Source organism: Apodemus sylvaticus, chromosome 7, assembly GCF_947179515.1.
Source record: "Apodemus sylvaticus chromosome 7, mApoSyl1.1, whole genome shotgun sequence".
NCBI classification, from domain to species: Eukaryota; Metazoa; Chordata; class Mammalia; order Rodentia; family Muridae; genus Apodemus; species Apodemus sylvaticus.
In genome coordinates, this window is record NC_067478.1 from 54,164,367 (window position 1) to 54,187,972 (window position 23,606).

The window sequence follows — 23,606 nt, forward strand, 5'->3', positions numbered from 1 at the left end:
CTGCATAAGAAACACAGCATATGCAGTAGCACTTGCTCCGGCTTGGCTGTCTCTTTTGTTCCCAGCACCCACATCATGGCCCACAACCGGCTGTAAATCTAGTTTCAGAGGATCCAGTGCTCTCTTCTGGCTTCCATGGGCACCTGGCATTCAGGTCGTACACAGACATACATGCAGGCAAAACACTCATATATATTAAATAAAATTTAAAAAAAATAGGCAGCTCAGTTGTAGAGTACTTGTTGGCATGGTAAGTCACTGGGCAGTGGTGGTGCACACCTTTAATCCCAGCACTTGGGAGGCAGAGGCAGGTAGATCTCTGTGAGTTCAAGGTCAGTCTGGTTAACAGAGTGAGTGAGTTCCAGGACATCCAGGGCTACACAGAGAAACTCTGTCTCAAAATAAACAAGCAACAGGGGCTGGAGTGATGGCTCAGAGGCTAAGAGCACCTACTGCTCTCCCAGAGATACTGAGTTTAATTCCCAGCAACCACTTGGTGGCTCACAACCATCTGTAATGGGAACCGATACCCTCTTCTGGTGTGTTTGAAGACAGTGACAGTGTACTCAAATCTATAAAATAAATCAATCTTTAAAAAAACACCACAAAAAAGAAATTAATAACTGGAAGAAAATATATATATAAAGAAAATATATGCTTTTAAGAAATTATATCATGTACTACTTATTAAAATGGTTTAATAATTTGCTTTTAAAATATTACTTAAAATTATTCCCACTGAAAAAATACAGGAGAAATAGTTCGTGTAGGTCATTTATCTAATGAATAAGAATACACAATGGAAGGGCCAAGGTGAGACTCCATGGCTAAAGGGAAGGGGGTGGCAGCAGTGGGAGGGGCAGGAGGGCTTTGGACATCTCCTCTTCTTAGGGACGTCGTCTGGAGCACTTCCAAGCCGCTACTCAAACATAAAACCCACTATGACAGATCAGCAGGGATGAAACCATTGGAGCCAGTTCACACAAAAGACAAACCCAACAGCAATGGAGCTGGTCCTCACCTGGGCGAGCTTGTCACTGCATTCATGTCTGGCTGGTCCTGGGAACCGCGACTGCGCTGGAGGGCAGTGGAAACTCTCTGCACGGCCTTTCACAGAGCACTCAGGGGTTCGTCCTTCAGTTATCAGCAAGGCCAAAGAGACCAAGAACTCCTCTGCGTCATATTCAAAATACTCATCCAAGGCATCTGGCATAAAAAAAAAAAAAAAGGGAAAATTCTTCATTGTATTAAGAATTCCATCACTTAAATTAGTTACATTTTTTTTTACAGCGTTGCTAATTATTTATTTATCTATCATTATGGGACTGAACCCAGGGCCACATAAACACTAGGTCAGCGTTTTACCATGACAAAAAGTGCTCTACAACTTAGCTATATCCATAGCTCATTAATTTTTAATGAATTAATTTTTGGAGATAGGGTTTCATACAACCCAGGGTGGCCTGGAGTTCACTGAGTGGGAGAGGGTGGTTGTGAACTCCTGACCTCCCAGTCTCTGCTCTTAGGTTCTGAGATTGCAGTTGTGCAGCACCATTCCTATCTACTCTATCACTGAGATAACCCAACAGGAACTCATGACAGCCGGGGGCATTACTCACAGCACTCAGAAGGCTAAGATGAGGACTGTTGTAAGTTTGAGGCCAGCCTAGGCTACACAGTGAGTTCAGGCTACTTTTGGTTATACAAGACCCTATCTCAAAGAGCAAAAATGAAAAAACAAAAACCCAAACCACCACTGCCAATGACACAGCCTTTCTCTGACTGAGGAGGCTGGGGTTGGAAGAAGTCGGCTAACACTTCAGACGGTGCTTTTCCGGCATCAAGGATCACTGGTTCTAAGTTCTTGGTCTAGCTAAGCCCAGTCCTCCTGGCGCTGAGGATGAGGACTCCTGCCTGCTTCTCACATCACAGCAAGGGGAGGAGCTGCACGTGCTCACCCCAGACAATCTACCATTTGGATATACAGTTTGGCTCCAGAAACCAGGCCCTTAACCACTGTAATAATGCTGTTGTTCACCATGACCATAAAATCTATTACATACTTTTGTTTCTTAAATAAAAATGAAAATAATATATATCTAACACGTGCTTTTATTCATTTGGTATTTTTGTGATACAGAATTATTTCTGGAAATGGAACTATAAATGATAATAATGAGCTGACTGGAAAAGAGAGGGCCTCAAATCTCCTTTGGGAATGAAATTAGATCATAAATTAAGGGGTATTTACAAATAAACCTAGAGACATAGCATCATAGATCGTCATTCCTACCTTTACATTTTTTTTGTTACACGTTATTGCTTTATTTGTGCATGGGCATGTGTGTAGGTGGTCATCTACGGAGCAGGGGCGTATGCCATACTGCAAACAGAAGGTCAGAGGACGGATCTGTTTGTTCACTCTGTGAGGTCCCAGGTCTGAACTCTGCCGTCAGGCTTGCTGGCAAGCGCCTTTACTTGCTGAGCCGTTTTGTTGGCCCCTTACTTCTCTGTCTTTTTTTTTTTTTTTAATTTTTTTTAACTTATCTAGTAGACCACTTTCTTTCTCAAACATAGGTCTCTATTTTTATTTAGTTAGAACTATAGCATGATCTATTGAACCAATCCTATACTATTGGATGCATAGAATGATCCAGTTGTTTTCTAAATAGATGGAAGAATCTTTATAAATATGCGTGAAAACAAATACACTTGAATATTCAGCTTAGTGAACTCACTGGAATAAACTCACAAATGAACAATTTTGATTTATAGTAACAGACTGGCCTCTCTGGAAGATAAAACAATATTATCTTAAATAACTTATCTTTTTAGCAATCTCCCAGGTTTTCCCCTGGCCTCTTTTCCACTTTACTATGTGGTTTGAGTGGCCTGGAATCTTTCTACTACCTTGGCAGGCTATAGAAATAAGTCAACCAGCATGTGTAGCAGCCCAGCCAGCCTTGGAAAGAGACTCCTCCTCTGTCCCTCTACAGAGAGCTGTGTGCTGCCCAACTGCGCAGGGGTTTTTTCCAGGGTGCAAAGGCAGTGATGTGTGTGTATGGCCGGTCCCAGTGCAGTCAGAGGCTCTGCTAACTCTGCCACTCCCAGGAAGCCTGTGATCTATCTCTCCTAGGATTTTCCTGAGTTTCTTCTACATCTCCTCTCTTTTCTTTTCTTCTCTCCCTTCCCCATCTTTCTCTGTCTTGTCTTCCTCCTTCCCTCTCTCCCTTCCTTTAATTTGTTAGGTTTTTGTTGTTGTTTTAAGATTTTTTTCTTTTTTTCTTTTTTCTTTTTCTTTTAAGACAAGTTCTCATTTAGTCTGGGCTGGCCTCAAACTCACTATATATAGTCAAGGCTGTACTTAACCTTCTGGTCTTCCCGCCTCTACCTCCCAAAGGCCAGCTGGCCATGACCCAGTTCCACTGCTTCTGAAGAGCAGAGATGCAAACTCTCAGGGCTGAAAGAATCCTGAGAAGGTCTAACTCAGCCTCCAAACAAGCCCTCAGACACTGCCCTGGGAACTGTCAGCAGCCAGTCCATGCACACCCAATGGCGAGGTGGCTTAGTCCCCCCCTCTGGATCTTCCCAGGTCTCTTCAGCTTCCTCTATGCTCTCTCTAAGCTGCTTACTTTTCTAGCTGACATGGGATTCAGCCCAGCGCCCCAAGAGCATGGCTCTCCAGAGCCCCAGCCCAGCCCCAGCTCCCGGTCAGACTGTAAACACAGTGCAGAGGCTGGGGAACGCTCTTCCATCTCCCACCCTAGTGGAGATCTGTTTTACTGAAGACCCACTCCACTATAATTTTCAGGGTACAAAGGTTTAGTTATCTCTCTTCTTCAGTTGTTGGCTTCCTAAGGAATCCACTTATAGAGCCTCAAGCCTGACACTCTGGCCAGAGCTGTCACAGAGCCAGCTCTTTAGCTGGACAATGTGGCATGGACTCTGATATGGATGCTGCCCGAGTCCCAGGCCAGCTCAGCTTGCGCAGCTTCCCACAGAGTCTCTCCATCCCAGACAAAGTCCTGTCTAGAGAGCTCATGTCCTTCTATTCTCTCCCCAATGCACCAGGCAGCTTTCTCTGCCCCTCTTCACAGACCCACAGGTTTGTGAAGAACGCCCTGCCTCATCTGTGGAAGGCCTCTTTCTGACCTGCTCTTGACACTGACCTCTTAACTGACTTCCTTCTCTTCCCAGTGCTTGCATAAGCCACTGACGCAGTGACTGGCTGTTGCCAGACACTGGCACGCACCCTAGAGTCACGTCTTCCACATCCACATGGGTCCATGTCACCATTTTCCATGGACAGACAACCTTCTCCAAAACTTGGGGCACTGACTAGGAGAAAGGAAAGGCTGAAGAAGCCAATCAACACTACAGATGAACTAACCCAGCACTGTCTTGACAGCTCTGAAGCACGCAGGACCATCTGTTTCCTCACAGTGAGAATCATAACCCTGCATCCCTGGAACCCACTGAAACGTGAACGAAGAGAGACAACCACCCACACTTGTTCTCTAGTCTCTGTCTATATACATCATGCGCACACACACAAACACACATGCCCGCGCTCTCTCATGCACACTGCATGCATACACATCATAAAATACTTTTTACAAGAATACCAACCTTAAAAAATTGCATCAACACATGAGAAACAGTCATAATGAACATTATGGATTGACTTTATTTTATTTTATTTAAGATTTGTCTGTTTTCAGTTTTGAGACACAGTTTCTCTGTGTAGCCTAGGCTGTCCTCGAACTCACAGAGATCCAATTGCCTCTGCCTCCCAAGTGTTGGCATTAAAGGAATGTGCCACCACTGGACAGCTTAAAGATTTAATTTTTTAAAGTATATATGCGTGTACTGTGTGTGGAAACGTCCGGGGAAGTACTGATGCCTATAGAAGCTAACCATGGAAGTTGGCGCCACTGGGGCTGGGGTTACAAGCAGTTGTGACTGACCCAGCACAGGTGCTGTGAACTGAACTCTAGTCCTCTGCTCTAAACTAGGGAGCCACCTCCCTAGCCCCACGCACAACTCCTTTATTTTGGTTTTCTCCTTATTAATCTCTGTATCTTCTCATGTGTGTGAGGATGCATGTAAGGATGGAAGAAGGAGGTGATGCTGGGTGTCTCTCAACTGCCCTCTCCTCGGAGGAAAGGCTCTCTGGCTGACCCTGGAACTCGCCATTGAGGGGGAGTGACTCTCCTGAGGGATCTGCTGTTTGCACCTCTTGAGTTGGAACTGCAGGTGGCTGTCAGGCCTGCCAGGCTTTCACGTGGATGCTGGTGATCTGAACTCTGGTCCGTACATTTGTGGCCAAGTACGTAACCCTCACAGCCAGCTTCCTAACCCCCTTTCCACTTAATTAAACTCAGACTGTAACATTTTCCAGACTGCAGTTGCAATGGTTATTTATAAAAAAAATTTTTTTGTTTAGAATATTTCCATACACCCAAGGGACATAGCATAACTATTCATTAAATTTAAAATAATACTACTAGACACTACTTCCCTCCTTTGTGGGTGAAAAGAAGAAATTTCAAAGTCATTTGCCCAAGCTTATATACATTATCATCAACTCTGACTTTTTATTTCAGACAAAAAAGACTCAAAGGCAACCACCTCAACTTATGGTGTGGGTTCTAGAAAGCTTTCTGGACAACTTTCAACAAGTCCTAGTCTTAAAGAATTTAGACAGTTCTCTTGTTTCTTTTTTGTTTTTGGAAGAAATAAGATATTGTTTAAGAAACCTGCAGCTTGTTATGAGTTCTGCTGGTTGCATTATTTTTATTCACTTTCACTTGGTTTTGCTCTGTGTGTGTGTGTGTGTGTGTGTTGCATGTGCCTGAGTGCACGCTGTGTGTGTCACACTATGTATGTAAAAATCTATGGGCATTTTCTGGAGTCAAGTCTCCCTTCCTACTGTGCTTTTGTGGGTTCTGGGGATCAAATTCAGGCTCATCTGGCAAGTGCCTTTATCTGCTGAGACATCTCACTGGTCCTCTTCTGTTGGCTTCAGATAAATTATACTTTAAAGACTAATTGTATGCACAAAGGGTTAAATACAATGCCTAAATTAGAATTATTTTGAACCTGGATTTTTACAATGTGATAGTTGGTAGAACCCTAAGGCACAACGATATAAGCTACAGTACTGAGCAAGCTGAGATGATCCTTTCCCCAGTGCTGTGTGTCAGATCCAGGGTCCCAATCATGCTACGGAGGTGTTTGAGATGTTCAAATCCCGAGTCTCATCCCCAGCTGATGTAATCAAAAATTCTTCCTTCAGAAACTTCTGAGGAAAAAAAAAAGATCTTGTCCTTTGATTTTTTGGCATACCTTGCTATGGTAGAGACTTAGGTTTGTTTTTCATTAACTATTAAATAACATATCATGCACAGTCAATAGGCTTACTTTAAAACACCGTAACTGTACTAGTTCAGATAGAATGATTTTCTTAGTGGCCTTTCTACATAAAGAACTAGAAAGGGAATTAAACTATTGTTTTCGTGCGTATTTGCTTTCTGATGTATTTGTCTGGCTGAGGAAATGTCATGAGGCATCTTCCTTAAAGAAATGAAGTTGGGCTCTTGTAGAGCAGGCTCAGTACTTAAGAGCACTGGCTGCGCTTTCAGAGGACCCAAATTCAATTCCCAGCACTGACATAGTGGCTCACAACCATTTATAATTGTAATTACAGGAGTCTGATGGACTTTGAGGACACCAAATGTAGGTTGTGCACAGACAGATATGCAGACAAAACACCCACACATAAAATAAAAATAGTAATGAAGCTAGAGTATACTCAACAAAACTGAAAGGCAAAGAGAAGTAAAATTCATGTAAAGAACTTTTTAAACAATGTTTCTTCCCCTTTTTTTGCTGGGGGTGGGGGGTGGGTGGATGGGCAAGGTCTTACTCTGTACTCTAGCCTGGCTTGAACTTGTTATATAACCCAGTTTGGTATCCAACTGCAAGGAATCCTCCTGTCTCAGTCACAAAATTGTCCTTTAATTAATACCTGCTTTGTAACTGTAATTAAAAGATTCATTGGAGAATGCAGTTTTATACAAGAGGGCAGTAAGATACGGATAGTTCAATTTTAGGCAAGTTCAGATAGGTTACTTAATTTCTTTGTTTCTAATGGAAAAATGATAAATGTTATGAGAGAAAGACCTTATCTGTCCTTGGGGGGAAGCAGGACTTTCCCACAGGCCTTGTTTTCTCTCCAGGGGACATGCTGAAGTGAAACCTTCTCCTTCAGGGAACTCTTATCTGTTAGCCTCTGGGCAGTTTCCATCCAAGGCAGCGGAAGAGGGATATGGGTCACTCTCACACTACAAACCAAACATAGGATGGGCACCTCTTACAGGGAAATGGGAACAGGAAGAAGCAGAGTTCAGTAGTCCCCACGAATGAGGGAAAACGTTATGACAAGGGAAGTCAGGGTTTGTCTCCAAAACAAAACAAAACAAAACATACACAAGTACACCTGAGACAATTCACCTGTAGAAGACATATATGACCAAAGATGTTAAAGCAAGCCCTCCTGGCAGAAGAAAACTGTATTGCCTGGATCCACTCAAATAGCTTGGAAAGATCAGAAGTGCAGATACATGTAAATAATTTCCTTTTAGGTTAGTTTGCTTGTTGTTTTACATTTTTACTTTGCATGTGAATACGTATGCACGTGTATTCCACGCAGGATGGGGGCCGGAGAACATCTTTCAGGAGATAATGCCCCACCACCATGGAACTGAACTCAGGTTGCCAGGCTTAAAGCTAGATGCCTGACCTCCTAGCCATCTTGCTGGCTCTATTCTCATTTTTAAATCAGTTTTCATTCTTTTGTTCCCCTTTGATCTTTGAGATGGTCTCAGTATGTAGCTTGGGGTAACTAGATCTTACAGTGGCTCGGGTGAGCGCATGGCAAGCCGACTTGGTTCATTTCTGTTGCCACCATGCCTAGATTCACAATACATTTTATTTATTTTATGTATATGAATGCTCTATCTGGCGTGCATGTACACTTGAATGCCAGAGGAGGATATCAGATGGTTGTGAGCCACCATGTGGGTGCTGGGAATTAAACTCAGGTCCTCTGGAAGAGCAGCCAGTGCTCTTAACTGCTGAGCCATCTCTCCAGCCTCTACAATAAAGGAAAAATAACCACACTGTACATATCACAGACGTATAAAGTGTGTGACAGAAGACAAGATGAGGAGGCAACATCTGACTCTGTCCTTAATATAGTATGATGGCGGAGACGGCTCAGGAAGCCAAGTGCTTGTCGTGTAAGCATAATGGTCTGAACTCAATCCCCAGAAAACATTAGGTTGGTTGGTTTATGTTAAAAGAAGGATAGAGAGATTCTTTGGTGATTAAGAGCATGTACTGCCCTTCTAGAAAATTCAAGATTGGTCAAAAGCTCGCAACTGCCTATAACTCCAGTTCCAGGAGATCTGATATCCTCTTCTGGTCTCTGTGGACACTGCACGCATGTGCACAAAAACACACAAACATGTACACATAATATAAAAAATAAAAACATACTTTAAAAATGTTCATCAGGAGATATGCTCAGTGGTTATGAGTATTGGATGTTCATTTAGAGGACCCAGGTTCAATTCTTAGCACCTACGGGTTGGCTCACAACAATCTATAATTATACTTCCAGGGGGTCTTATGCCCTCTTCTAACTTCTGCGGGCACCAGGAACACATATTACACAGACACACATACAGGGCACATGTGTGTGTGTGTGTGTGTGTATGTGTGTGTGCGCGCGCGCACACACACTTTTTAAAACCCATTGTGGTGTTATGTACTTGCAATTAGTGTCAGGAAGGCAGAGGAGATGGACTGATATCTGGGACTTGCTAGTTAGTTGACTTGGTAAGTTCTGGACCAGTGAGGGAGCTTGTCTCAAAGAAAGCAGATGGGAGACAGCAGCCGGGGAAAGCCCGGACACCCTAGCATGGGGCGTTTACCCCACCATCCACACACTGTGGGATCAAAGGCTCTTGCTAGATTATAGCAGCTCCTCAATATTCAACTTCCTAGTCACAAAACTGCAGGAAGTAAATCCATCCCCTGTGTATCCCAACAGGCTCTCATTATCTTGCCCAGGTCAGCTTGTAGCTTCTAATTCTCATGCCTCAGGCTTTTACATAGCTGACACTAAGCTGTGTTCCCCCGTGCCAGACTAAATGGGTATCCTTTTAAAGTTAAGGATTCTGATGGTTGGGGAGATGACTCAGTAGCTACAGGTACTTGCTGGCAAGCCTAATATTCGGTTTCCTTGGGACCCTCACAGTGGAAGGAGAACTGATTTGCACAGTCATCCTGAGACTTCCATATATGTTCTGTGGCATGGAACCCATGCATCTACATACACATTCACATGAACCCACACACATAAATGTAATTTTTTTTTAATTATGAAGTCTGGGATGTTGTCATAATAGTACAAAACCAACTAAGGTGGTTATCTTGTCTGTCTGATAATTTTAATAGTTGACCATCCAACTAGTTATAATTGTTATAATGATTAGAAATGAAGTATGAAAAGCATCAAAATGGTCTCCCTCAAATGTTCTGTGGCAGGTTACATAATGAAATTAGGACAGCTAGGGAGAGCAAAGAGATCATGAAGACTAAGGCACGGAGGGAAAGTGGAACCCACAGTGAACCCACCAAGCCCAGTGTCGCCTGCCATACTCTCTTACTCCTACCCTCCTAGCCCGAACCTGCTCTTCTCCCTCTGTTCTCTCTACACTCTAACCCTGCACATGCTCAAGGAGCCAAGCCCAAATGCTCTAGCTGTCTTTCTTTCCCATGTTTTCGTCTGTGGCTGTAATCTCTTCCAGAGTAACTACAATAGTGCCATGGCTCTGCTCTCCGCATCTAGTCTCCTTCCGCTCCTGTCCAACCCTGAATTCTCTAGACAGTATCACTGTGATTGTTGGATCAAACCTCCACAGTGATTCCTACTATTTACTTTTTAATGGCCAATTTCTGTTCTTTAAGAAAAACTCTAAACCCACTGACTACAGGCATACACCACTGCTACTAAGGCTGATCACCAAGGTGTTCCTGGATCCTGCATACAGGATGTTCTAACAAATCAACTGTCATTACTGCAAATGAGTTTTCTTACTTCCAGTATTTATGCTTTTTTTCTTGCTGTATTATGATGGCTCGTCACACAACAACTATGCAGCACTAGCAATCGTGAACACCTTACTTCTGGCCATGGCAATAGAGTGTTTAATAATTCACAACTAAATGTAATAACTATAGTTTTTACACTATTTGTTGGGTTGAGAAGGGGTGTTTATAAAGTTACCTTCATGTCATAACTGCCGTGTGAAACAGAAGCCTCAAGGAAATGGCGCCCATCATCTCATACTGCCCAGCTGTTTATATTTTTAGTCTTGCTTGAGACAGAGCCTCATTATGCACCCCAGGCTGCTGTGGCCTTCAATTCTCCTGCCTCAGCATCCTGAGGGCTAGGATTATAGAGGTGCACTACGATCAGCTGGTTGTGAACTAAGCTCATGAGCTAGGCAAGTGCTCTACCCCAGAGCTCCATTTCCAGTCCTAGTTAAGCACTTAACCCATTTCAATGCCTGGTAAATATGAACACACAGTACTTACACATGACTTCAGTGCCTAAAAACAGAAGAGGTTTGCTAGTGCAAGAAGAGGAAGGGTTGTACCTTAATACTTGCTACTAGACTTGTATTGCAAGCAAAGAGCTATTAAGCAGCTAGGGAAGGGCCTTCCTAAAGCAACTGACATTCTCCAAGTCTGCTGTGAATAACCTTTCTTTTAACCTCCACAGCCAAATTTCTTGGGCAAAATTCCATGGATCAGAACAATAAGTATTAGATTTCTGTATCTTGGGGAAATGTCAGAGTGAGAGTCGTTAATGAGCAGTACTCCATATTGCAGCATGACCATTCGGTATTCTACAAATGCAGTGGTCTAGGAAACACCACCAGGGTCCGTATGTTTGGTTAAGGACTTCCCTGCAGCATGGAACTATGAGACAGCTGCTCTCTTCCACTGACTTGGAAGAGCACTGTACTGTTCTCTGCATCAGCTGTGGTTGTACAGCACAGCTTTAATGCTGTTGAAAGGCTGTAGCCACTGATACATGTTTTCTGGATGTCAGACACCATGATACAGATCATCTCATTTAATCTCACAGTGATATTTATACAGTAAAATGTGAAGGTATGTGTGCCATGGCTAGAGATGGTTCAGCAGATTAGAGCATGAGCTGCTCTTAAGGATGATGAAGCTCTGTCCCCAGCCACCATGTCAGCTGACCCCCATACCATCTCAGCTCCTGGGATCCCAAACCCCTCACCTCCACAGGCACCTATGCTCACATGTGCAAACCTACACACAACCCACACATGAATACACACTTAAAGATAAAATTAACCTAAAACATGTGTACCAAGCTCACAGCACAGTCACAGTATCTACCAAGAAGAGCCCATTATATATGCCATTACTGTACCATTACTGTTGTTACTCCACCAAATCTGTAATGCCAATAATAAGATATACAACTATATTATGCTTCACCAGTTAAGAAACTAAATCCTGCCAATTAAACTATTGTGTTCCATCAAGACTCATTTAGTAAGTGGAAGAGATGTGCCAACCAAGTATAGAAAGGGAAGTTATGGATTTCTATATGACTCTGATTTATATGCAATATAGCATGATTGACCAAAAACAAAGTGAGCAAATTCTACTAGCTGAATGATTTTCAGCTCTTTTTGAAGATATAGCCAAATTTTTAGAGAACTTATTGAGCCAGCAAACATTTTATCTGAAGAAAAAAAATAGTAATAGCTGTAGATAAGATGCTTATAAAAACAGAATGTTCATGTAGATGGATAGACATATTCATAGACAAATGTAGACAGACAGATTTGAAAAATAGGCACATTATATAACCCAGAGTGGACCTGCACTCCAAGTCCTCTTACCTCAGTTTCTTTTTAAAAAGATAAATTTATTTATTTAATATGAGTACACTGTAGCTGTCTTCAGACACACCAGAAGAGTACATTGGATTCCATTATAGATGGTTTCGAGCCACCATGTGGTTGCTGGGAATTGAACTCAGGACTTCTGGAACAGTAGCCAGTGCTCTTAACCCCTGAGCCATCTCTGTAGCCCTTACCTCAGCCTCTTGTCTGCTAGGATTACACGTGAGCATCACCTCACTTAGCTCTTAGATTTACATATTTCTAAGGAAACTGTGTGCATGAACCAAAATTTAAAAACAATACAATCATCAAAAAGTGTGTCTACTACGAATAGGGTAAAAATCAATCTACACTTCAGGATCAGGGGCACACAGCACTGGTACAGTGGCTGCCCAGTATGGATGAAGACCAGGGTTCAATATTGGGATTCACTAAGAAAAATGACAAATTATCATTTGGGGGTTAGGATCAGGATAGCAAAGAGACTGAGTGTTGACTGCACTTTGAGCTATATAAGAGAATAGGTTATGTCTGTTTAAAGCATGTCTTCCTTATTCACTGCAAAGGTTGAGCGCGTCATCTGAACGTGCTCATGGTACACATGCTATTATGTAACATGATTCTGCTGAGACCTAATTTCAGAAGACATTTTTAAAAGTTTGAAATCTCATGTTTTGAGTTTTAGCTGCACATGGAGCAAACTGGAAATCTTTAAAAATACAAGCAGGGTCTGGGCAGGCAGCTTAGTGGCAGGGCTTGTGATTCAAAGCAAGGCCCTGAATCCAATCCTGAGAACCAAACGAAAACACAATGACACAAGAACACCAGGGCTCCACTGTAAACCAAGCATTCATCTGTTTAAAAGGATTCCTAAGGAATTTCAAAGTACAGACACTGTAGATTAATATTTAGAGATTCAGAACTCCTTAATTTTTCTTTTAAACATTTATGTATATATATCTGTGCATGCCAGCAAAGAAGAAGGAACAGAAAGGCTGGAGAAGCCAGTGTGCCAAGAGACCTGCTGTGAAACAGTCTCTCCTAGAAATAGCCAATGGCAGCAGCAGTAGACGGTTTAATGTGGAGGAAGGGTTTATTGGGTCCCACCCTTAGGCACTTAAAAGCTATAGGAACTGCTGCAAGAGGGAGAATTACCCTCTCCTAAGGATGAGCCCCTTGATTGGTTATATATTGTAAAATGTTCAGCTTTGAAACCATACACACACACATAAACACACACAAATGGACTCAGCAGGTTGTATTTCTACATACTTGTGCATGCACACACCCCAATAGTAATAACCAAAGAAAATGAGATTATCGCATTAAAAGGGGGGGATATAAAGGGGGCTCCAGGGAGAGTGGCTGGGAAGAGCTGGAGGAGAAAATTGTAGTATCATGTGGGAACATGAAATTCTATTTCAATTAAAACATATTAAAGTGTCAAAATCTTTGGCTTTATAATTATATGAGAGCTAGGTGAATGAAAATGCTTTTTCTATATTCTAATTAAAAAGAATTTATGCTAGCTATATCAACTTTTAGCCTTAGGCAGTTGTGAGAGCCTGGAAGACACCTTGAATAGGCTCAAATCTCAACTCTTCAGCTTCTTACAAGACACTTAAGACTTTCAGTCCTTCCTCTGATGTTACCTGGTACGTGGGGCTTTCCTAAATATATGACAGATTATGGTCTGACAGATATATGATCTAATATGGTCAGATGCTTGTATCTTTCTGAAATCCTTTATTGATATGTAGTTCCCAATGTGATGGTAGTCAGTGTTGGGCCTCTGGAAGGTATCCAAGGGAGCCTGCTTGTCCCTTTACCTGAAGATGTAACAGGAAGGCATGTCTGATGCACAGCTGAGCCCTTAACAAACAATAAATCCTCTGGTGCCTAGATCTTTGGACTTCCCAGCCTCTAGAACTGTAAGCAATAATTTTCTCTTAATTATAAATTACTTAGTTTAGTGCATTGTGTTATAGTAGCCAAAATAATACAGTTTCTAAAACCAAGTCAAACTCTTTTATTTATTAATTCTTCCTGTTATAACATTAAAGAAGTATAAGAGGAAGTCTAGACAGGTTATGTAATCTTCCCAAAAATACACAGAAAATGTGTCCAGCCAGCACATCTTGGTCCCATTTCAGTACTTGGCTCTCCCGTCAGCATCGCTCCTACAGACGTGCATGCAGACTTCACTACTAATCTGTCTTTAACAACTGAACCAGAGCTGCTCCAACTGTACTCTGCAAGTCTTACAGACTTTGTACTGGGTTAATCTTAAATATATTTGTTACAAATGTCAGTAATTTTACACAACTGAAAACATTTCATTAGCACTTAAAAACAAGGAAACAAGGATTGTGTTATAACCTCACTTAAAAAAAGTCAAACTATTAACCATCTACACTGCTAAATGTGGTTCAGACACGGACACGAGGAAGCTGCTGAGACAGAGCCAGTGGAGGAAGTTGAAAAGCAAAGTATGAGCCATCATCCTTCACCTTTAACACGCAGGTAAGATGTTCATTGTCTCTTTGCTTCCTTATTTACAAAAACAAAATAACATCCTAAACTTGGGGACAATGAGATAGGGTAATGGAGAGGCCATTTACTTAATATAAAAATTCTCAATTTGGCAAATAAAACTTTCCCAATTATATTTAAACTTTAGTACAAAATAGGCTGTACTAGAAAGTTACTCATGCAGATTTAAATGAGGTACCATATTAAAACAACAAGAACAAAAACCAACCCCCCCCCCAAAAAAAACCACTAACAAAACAAAACAAAGCGCCCACTGCTACAGGCCCTCATCCTCACGGGGAGGGCAGAGGAGCTGGCCCTGAGGGTGAAGGCAGGGGTGGGTGAGCTCAAGGGTGCAGAGCTACAGAGCTGACCCAGCCCTCAGACTGCAGCACTCAGGACAGAGGTCCTGCAGGTCATTGAGCACAGCAGAGCTGGCTCTGGAGGCACGGGTACAAGTGAGTTGCCCCTGCCCCTAGCCAGCTGTGGCACTGTGGGACCTAGCTAGGGCAGTTGCGGAGAGCTCCCCTGGGGGTGGAGGCGTGCGAGAGCTGGCAGCTGGCCACCTCAGCTAGTCTGACCAACATAGGCCAAGATCTAGGGCTTTGAGTTAGCCTACCCCAAAAATCTACCTCATCTATGAATTTCTGGGAGTGTGTGAAAAAGGCAGGTCTTACAGATTCAAACCTTCAAGATCTCATGACACGGGGCAACAAAAGGATATCTGAGCGGATATCTGTAAGGATCCAGCACTGATAGTGTGGCAGTTCAATAAGGCCTTGAACCAGACCAATGACTCAATGCAATGAACATTTGCAAGAAAAGATATGTGGTCAAAAGGGTACACTGTGGGACATACCGTGACACACTACAGCTTCCATAGCAATATGTTTCCTATGTTTTGTTTTGTTAATTTTTTGTTGTTTTTAAACTTTCTTTTGGGACGGTAGATTGCAAGGGCAGAGGGCCATCTGAAGGGATGGGATGGTCAGTGGGATTGAGGTGATAATGTGAAACTTACAGCGAAACTTTTTATGGAAAAACCACTGCTGGTCAAACCTACATCACCTATTTCTAAAGTTTGAACTTAGACATTTATATTTTGCATCTAGGACTGCTTTGCTGTATATATCGACATAGCACCCCAACTCTAACCCAAGTACCTAGATGACGATGTGTTTATTTCCTACATTATGCAGCCAAATGAGCAAGGCTAGCATAGTAGTGTGGCTCAGTCACACAGCATGTGCCCAGCAAGCACAAGGCCCTGGGTTCTTTCCCTAACACTTCGATGGCAAAACTACCTCAAAAACAAGTCAATACTAGTGCCTTTCTACATCAGAAAACCATGCTACAGTTAGCGTCAGTCTCTACGGATGCACATTTGCTACTGTGCACAGAAGGATGAAGCTGATGGAGAATATTCAGTATGGTCCTATTTTTGGAGGGTTTTTTTTGGTTTTTTTTTTTTTGGTTTTTTGGATTTTTGGATTTGGTTTTTTTGAGACAGGGTTTCTCTGTATAGCCCTGGCTGTCCTGGAGCTCACTCTGTAGACCAGGCTGGTCTCGAACTCAGAAATCCGCCTGCCTCTGCCTCCCAGAGTACTGGGATTACAGAAGTGCGCCACCACTGCCTGGCCTATTTTTGGAGTCTTAAGGCATACAAATTGATGTGTTTATGTGGCTAAAAAGTGGCTATAAAGATTGGAGGTACACACCTCAAAGTGTTGATACTATTTAGCCTGAGAAACAGAAAAGGGAAGTAAGAAGGCATTGGTTTCTATCTGATGGCATGAGGTCTTGTTTTAATTTTGTTTCAAACATTATGTAGCATTTTTGTAATGTCTTAAACCAAAGCTTAACAAGCTGGGACATGGTTGAAATCAAACAAACACATGTTCAGACCTATCTGGCTCTAAGACTTCTAAAGTCACAGACAAATAATATTTACCAAAGCAACTGCAAAATCTACAACAATATAGATGCCAAATTTTGCTAAAGATATTTTTTTAAAAGAATCTTATTTAGAAAAACACATGATGAAGTCCACTCAGTTAAAAAGAAATACAGTTTCGTATTTCTTATGAATAAAAATAGTGCCTACGGGTATGGCAAGCACGGCAGCTCCTACCTATGATCCCAGCACTTAGGATGCAGACAGAAAGACCAAGAACTCAAGGCCAGCCTCAGCTTCATAGTGAGTTTGGGTAAGCCAAGGTTATACTAGATTGTCATCAAAATGAAAGCAGAATTAAGGATAATGTAAAAGGTTAAAATAAGTATGCAAAGTGTCTAGATTAAGAATCGACAGTAAAATGCTATTTCACTTCCTAAGCAAAATCACAGGTTTACAAAAAGATTAAACGTGTAGTGTATTAACTTTCACTTTCATCATAATTATAAATGAGAAGTCATTTTAGATGAGATGCTGAGAGGGCCTGTCTTTGCTGTAGACATTAGGCCAGTCCTCGGTAAAAAGAAAGTAACCAGGAACCTCAGCACAGCCACTGCAGGGTCCCCCCCCTCCCCACCACCACCACCATAAAGTAAGAGAATTGTGTTCCACAGGATAGAAAACTGCCAGTTCCAAAACAACGGTGCCGTGGGTCAGAGTGTGAACGGGGGGGGGGGGGGGGGGGGTGGGGGGGGGGGGGTGGGGGGGGGGTGGGGGGGGTGGGGGGGGGGTGTTCTGGGGCTGGAGAGATGGTGCTGTGGCTGAAAGCACTGGCCGCTCTTCCAGAGGACCCAGGGTCAACCACAGCACCCACATGGTGACTTACAACTGTTTCAAGTTCCTGGGATACAATGCCCTCTTCTGGCTTACGCAGATACCAGGCGCACGTGTGGTACACAGATATGAATGCAGGCAAATCACTCCTATGTATAAAATAAAATTTAAAAAGGAGCAAACTTTCTAAAAGAAAATGAGACAAAACAGAAACACTCGGAAAGAAGAAGCGCAACCTTCCTCAAGCAGTTCAACTCCGTGAGGCAGGCCGCCATCTACCAACCATCCACTGACTCAAGGGGTACACTCATTCCTGTTTACACACTGTTCCACGGATCAATCATTTACAATGGAGCAATTTAGCTTAATTGTCAGTTTCTCTTTTAAGTTACTGCTTTATTATCAGGTTGGCAAGAACAGAAGCCATACTTTCTCCCGTTTTTCTCTTCAAACACCATTCCAACTGCCCCATCGTCCCTCTGGAGTGGTGACGGCCAGAAGTGGGGTCCTCAGCTATACAACAATCAAGCTCTGGGATTAAAAACCAAACAACACTTTTAATTAAGGTTTCATTAGATAACTGTGGTTGCTATAATCAACTTCTGGCAGTCAAGCATAAACTATTTCCTAGAAGCAGATTAAACTGGCTTGAGACTAAGCCAAATCACACATAAATGGAATTATAGTCAAATGCCCACAGCTATTAGGATTAAGCAGTTATTATTTACTGTTGTTCATTAGTTTAACATATATCTTGAAGTGTGCCAGCCTGCTTAATGCCCACCTTCTACCTCCACACTTAGCTCCTTCCCCTGAATTTCACAACAGTATAATGATATGGGATCTCATATCACCCAGGTTGGTTTTAAACTTGCCATGTAGCTGATAATGACCTGTACCCCTGATCCTTCTGCCTCCATCTTCAAAGTTCTGGGGTGTGACACCTCACCTGGCCTTCTCGCCAAATATCATATCTTTAGATCAGTGTTTGTAGTTGTATCATTATCTTGAAATTCACAGCTCTTTCAAAAATAACAAAACAACCAAAAACCAGAAGCCAATTGAAAGTGCTCAGTAACTTGAAAGCACTATGGGAAATGCTGCCTCAGAGCTCCGGCCAAGCTCCACAGTCACTGGGTCCTCAGGGAAGGTCAAACTCTCTGACCCTCAGCCTACTCCTTTGACAATAAAGGTGTGTGAAACTGGACAGGCTTCTTCCAGTTTCAGTCCTTTGCAATCATAAACACCACCATCCCATCTGTTGTTTTTAATACCATTCTGGCCACTGGCACAGGCTGACCCTACATCTACCCTACAACAACAAACTAAAAATAATCACAGGGGTGCTAGCTGGAGTAGATGTCTGAGCCCAACCACAACTGCTTTGCATTTTGTGACTTGAAACCTAAGACTGATCTACACTTTATTTCCATCTTTGTCCCCAGTTTGCCATCCATGTGGTAAAGTCTAAATTGTTCTATTTCCAGTAATTTCTTATATCTGCCCTACGACCATTTCTAGAAGAGGTGGAGCACTGGATGCCTGAAGTACAGTAATGAGGCATGGGATGAAAAATCTAAACTCCAGCCTATTCTTCTATTTATTCAGTGTTTTGTTTTGAGACAGGATCTGTGTATCCCTGGCTGTTATAGAACTCTTTATGTATACCACATTGGCTTCAGATGACTGCTATACACCCGCTTCTGCCTCTGGAGAGCTGGGATCAAAGGTGTGTACCACCACGCATGCATCCTCTCTCACTGCGCTATCTAGGTCACCTTAGTTGCTGAGGTGCTCTTGTTTCCAGAACTCTCTTGCGCAGGTCTCATGGGCTGCACCATGGAGGCCTGGGCAGTCAGAAGCTGATTCCTCCTCCTGTGCATCAGAACAGCACACCCATCCTTCAGCGCCCTCATCCTGCTTTTCTTCAGATGCCTTGTGAACTTACTGGTGGTTCCCTGTAACTATAGCCAGAGATCAAAACCGCTACGATTGATGATTGACTTCTAGAAACCACAGAAGCTTTGATCTCACCATTTGTGAGCACCTCTTAAGACACCTGCTGGGGAGTCCTAAGGTTAAGCTCCTCACAGCATATACAGGGGATCCCCTGGGTTTAAAAGCTGCTCTTGCAAGAAGACATTCCCTTTATATTTCCTAACATAATTTCTCTCTGGAAGTGAAAAATTCATCATACTATGAATATCAAAAATATGCTATAGGCTGGGTGCTGCTGAGGTCACTTGTAATCTCAGGACTTGGGAAGCTGAGGCTAGTTTGGGCAATATAATAAAATCTGCCTGAAGAAGGTCTCCATTTCAGCTCACACACACAGTCCTTCTTCAGGTCTCCCAATCTCATCTGACGCCTGCATTCTCTTCTGCAGCTTTGACTGGCTTTGGAAGACCTCACTGCACTGTGTACTTTTTTCTTCCTAAACTCAACATGAATAATACACATTTTTAGTTCAAACTCCGTGAAAAGGCCAAAAATCTGTGTGTGTATGCATGTTTGTATGTGGCTTGTGTATAGTGTGCCCACCTGTCTGCACATATATGTGTATATATGTCTAAGCACATTTATGTGTGTATGAATGTGCCTGAGTGAATGTATGTGTGTATGCATGTGTGTGAATGTGATATAACATGTGAAGGTCAGAGGATGACCTTATGGAGTCAATTTTCTCCTTCCATCTTTACATGGGTTCTGGATAACAAACCTGGGTTTTTAGGGTTGTATACAAGCCCTTTACCTGCCGAGCCCACTTACTGACTGGGATCATCACTCAGTATTCCTGCTATCTGGGCATAGTGTCTGGCAGGAATGGGTTCTGGAATGGTCAGTGTTAGTTAGTTGTTTTCTTTTTGGTTTAAGAGATAAAAAGTTTCCAATTTGCCTTTGCAAATAATGATTCTTATTATTCTCACTGTCTTCATATTTTAATAGCCACCTATTTTCTAGTCTATCAGTATAGTGACTCCCTTTAATGGGAAAAAGAAACATCCATTTTAAAATAAGCAAAGTGCTTTATGCAATCACTCCTGAGGTCTCTAACACACAAGAGTGTTAGGCATTCAAATCCAAAAAAGAAAAGAAAGAAAAGAAAAGAAAAGAAAAGAAAAGAAAAGAAAAGAAAAGAAAAGAAAAGAAAAGAAAAGAAAAGAAAAGAAAAGAAAAACAAGACAGCTCTTCCTAGTTCCTAAAAGCTCCCAAGCCTGGGCAATCTTTTACAGGACTGCAGATGTAACCATGCAAGTCTATTGCACATTTACATAAGGAGTTGGTTGTGACCAAGGCTGAAAACCTTTTGAACTCAATCAGTCCAAGGAATCAGCTCAAAGATTAAAGTGGAAACGAGGAACTTAATGTTGAGGTATCAAAAACAACCAGTAAAATTCTGTTCTTCCTTTTTTTTTTTATTCGATATATTTTTTATTTACATTTCAAATGATTTCCCCTTTCCTGGCTCCCCATTCCCCGAAAGTCCCATAAGCCCTCTTCCCTCCCCCTGTTCCCCCATCCATCCCTTCCCACTTCCCCGTTCTGGTTTTGCCCTATACTGCTGCACTGAGCCTTTCCAGAACCAGGGGCCACTCCTCCGTTCTTCTTGGACATCATTTGATATGTGGATTATGTCTTGGGTATTCCAAGTTTCTAGGATAATATCCACTTGTCAGTGAGTGCATACTATGATTGATCTTTTGAGACTAGGTTACCTTACTTAGTATGATGTTCTCCAGCTCCATCCATTTGTCTAAGAATTTCATGAATTCATTGTTCCTAATGGTTGAATAGTACTCCATTGTGTATATATACCACATTTTTTGTATCCATTCCTCCACTGAGGGATACCTGGGTTCTTTCCAGCTTCTGGCTATTATAAATAGGGCTGCTATGAACATAGTGGAGCATGTATCCTTATTACATGGTGGGGAATCCTCTGGATATATGCCCAGAGTATAGCAGAGTCCTCCGGAAGTGATGTGCCCAGTTTTCTGAGGAACCCCCAGACTGATTTCCAGAGTGGTTTTACCAATTTGCAACCCCACCAGCAGTGGAGGAGTGCTCCTCTTTCTCCACATCCTCACCAGCACCTGTTTTCTCCTGAGTTTTTGATCTTAGCCATTCTGACTGGTGTGAGGTGAAATCTCAGGGTTATTTTGATTTGCATTTCCCTAATGACTAAGGATGTTGAACATTTTTTAAGATGCTTCTTAGCCATCTGCTCTTCTTAAAGGAAGCAAAGACAAAACAAGCCATCATCACCACCTCCTGGGGGGAGGAACAAGCCATCATCACCACCTCCTGCAGGGAGGAACAAGCCATCATTACCACCTCCTGGGGGGGAGGAACAAGCCACCATCACCACCTCCTGCGGGGAGGAGCAAGCCATCATCACCACCTCCTGGGGGGAGGAGCAAGCCATCATCACCACCTCCTGGGGGGAGGAGCAAGCCATCATCACCACCTCCTGCGGGGAGGAGCAAGCCATCATCACCACCTCCTGGGGGGAGGAGCAAGCCATCATCACCACCTCCTGCGGGGAGGAGCAAGCCATCATCACCACCTCCTGCGGGGAGGAGCAAGCCATCATCACCACCTCCTGCGGGGAGGAACAAGCCATCATCACCACCTCCTGGGGGGAGGAGCAAGCCATCATCACCACCTCCTGGGGGGAGGAGCAAGCCATCATCACCACCTCCTGCGGGGAGGAGCAAGCCATCATCACCACCTCCTGGGGGGAGGAGCAAGCCATCATCACCACCTCCTGCGGGGAGGAGCAAGCCATCATCACCACCACCAAGGGAAGCCACCTTGTAAGGATAACAAGGATTGGTCTCATTTGTGAGGTTGAGAGTTAACAGGGACACACATCAAAGAACAGGGAGACAGAAGGGCGTGGACTCATCAGAGGAAGTTCCCATAAGAGTTACCACTAGTTGGTGTCACTCTGGATATCCACTGGTATCCTAAAGGATACAGTTTTCTTCCTTAAAATTTGGGCCACACACATATCGATAAGCTCTCATCCATGCTGGGGCTTGAACCGGGCCTACCAGCTCGTGTTCACTGCCTTCCTCTCTGCACTAAGCCCACTTCAAACACTTCTCTGTGCTCCACATAGAACATCAGCATTAAGATAACACACTTCCAGAGGGAAATGCCTAAAGTAGAAGGTAGTATTCTTTTCACTGTCCTTTGTGGAAACATTCACAATGGCCGTTAGGTATTCTCATTCTGCAACCCACACAGAAAGCAGTAAGAGGCAGTTGTTCAGAGAACACTGTCACAGAAGAAAGCAAGAGACTCCCCCCTGCCGCGCCCCCACTTTAGAAGCACACGTTCCAGGTTTAACTCAGGAATAGTGTGTGCTAAAAAGGTGATTGTCTACTGTTCTGGTGCTGTTTAGTTTTGTTCCAGCCTTACTAATCCCTGATAACTGGCACATAACTTTCCAAAATTATCCTTAAGCCTAACCTAATTTAGTCTTGCATTTTTACCTCGTGGGAATATGGTTACAACATAGCCTGGTCCCAAAAAAACACACCGTCCTTTGGACGTTCATGCCTCTGCCATGTGTGACCCTTCACTCCTCAGCACTCTCAGCCTTCACATTTTCCACTGAATGTGTTTATATGTGGGAAACCTAAAACGCCTGGAGAAACAGAAAAGATAATGGGATGCAGACATGCTTTTAATTACCACAAGGAGCAACTGCAGCTCAGCTGGACTGTCTTTAACAAAGATGGAGGCAGGTGACATTCATACAGTGGGCCTCCATTTCTAGAACAGGATCTTTTCTACCAATTCCACATGGCCACTTGAGGCCAAAGGAAGTGTCCTCCAGATGTCCAGAAGTCCCAGTATACAGCTCAGAGCTGGGTTCCAAGCTGGTCTTTCTGTGGCTGGTTCTTTGCCATAGCCAATTCAGAATGCACCAGTCAGTGCAGGACACAGTTTCATCAGATTACTTTAAAAGCAGTCATTTATAAGGTATACTCTGGTACATATCACCATCTCTTAGGCTCCAAAAACCACACGGGTGCTCAAAATTCAATATTTTGCTCACGTGCATGCCCTGAAATCTTTATTCAGTCTGTTTTAAGCCTGAATTTTGTATCTGTGTTCGTGTGTGTGTGTGTGTGTGTGTGTGTATGGTATATACAATATATATGGATGTGTGTGTGTTCACACATGTGTGAGCATTAGTGTGAGTATATAAGAACCATGCCACAGCATGTTTGTGGAGGTCAGAGGTCAACCCCAGATGTCATTTCTCAGCTTCTGCCCTTCTTTTTGTTGTTTACTGCTGCATATACCAG

At 43.0% G+C, this 23,606-nt stretch overlaps 1 protein-coding gene and 2 long non-coding RNA genes across 6 annotated transcripts in view; all 3 read right to left on the bottom strand.

Moving 5' to 3' along the window:
- The window catches only part of Atosa (atos homolog A), a 73,842-nt gene that overhangs the window by 23,134 nt on the left and 27,102 nt on the right, over positions 1–23,606 (bottom strand). For all 4 annotated transcript variants that reach the window (XM_052187793.1, XM_052187792.1, XM_052187791.1 and 1 more), the window contains one exon: positions 1,022–1,206. In XM_052187793.1, coding sequence (XP_052043753.1) covers positions 1,022–1,206 — 185 coding nt within the window. The remainder of the gene's footprint in view (positions 1–1,021; positions 1,207–23,606) is intronic.
- On the bottom strand, positions 17,652–18,645 carry LOC127688816 (uncharacterized). The gene is made up of 2 exons (XR_007978764.1): positions 18,233–18,645; positions 17,652–17,814 (listed from the first exon to the last, which is right to left on the bottom strand). It is a non-coding gene; the product is annotated as an uncharacterized LOC127688816 (long non-coding RNA).
- LOC127688815 (uncharacterized) lies at positions 21,678–22,316 on the bottom strand. The gene is made up of 3 exons (XR_007978763.1): positions 22,016–22,316; positions 21,917–21,982; positions 21,678–21,817 (listed from the first exon to the last, which is right to left on the bottom strand). It is a non-coding gene; the product is annotated as an uncharacterized LOC127688815 (long non-coding RNA).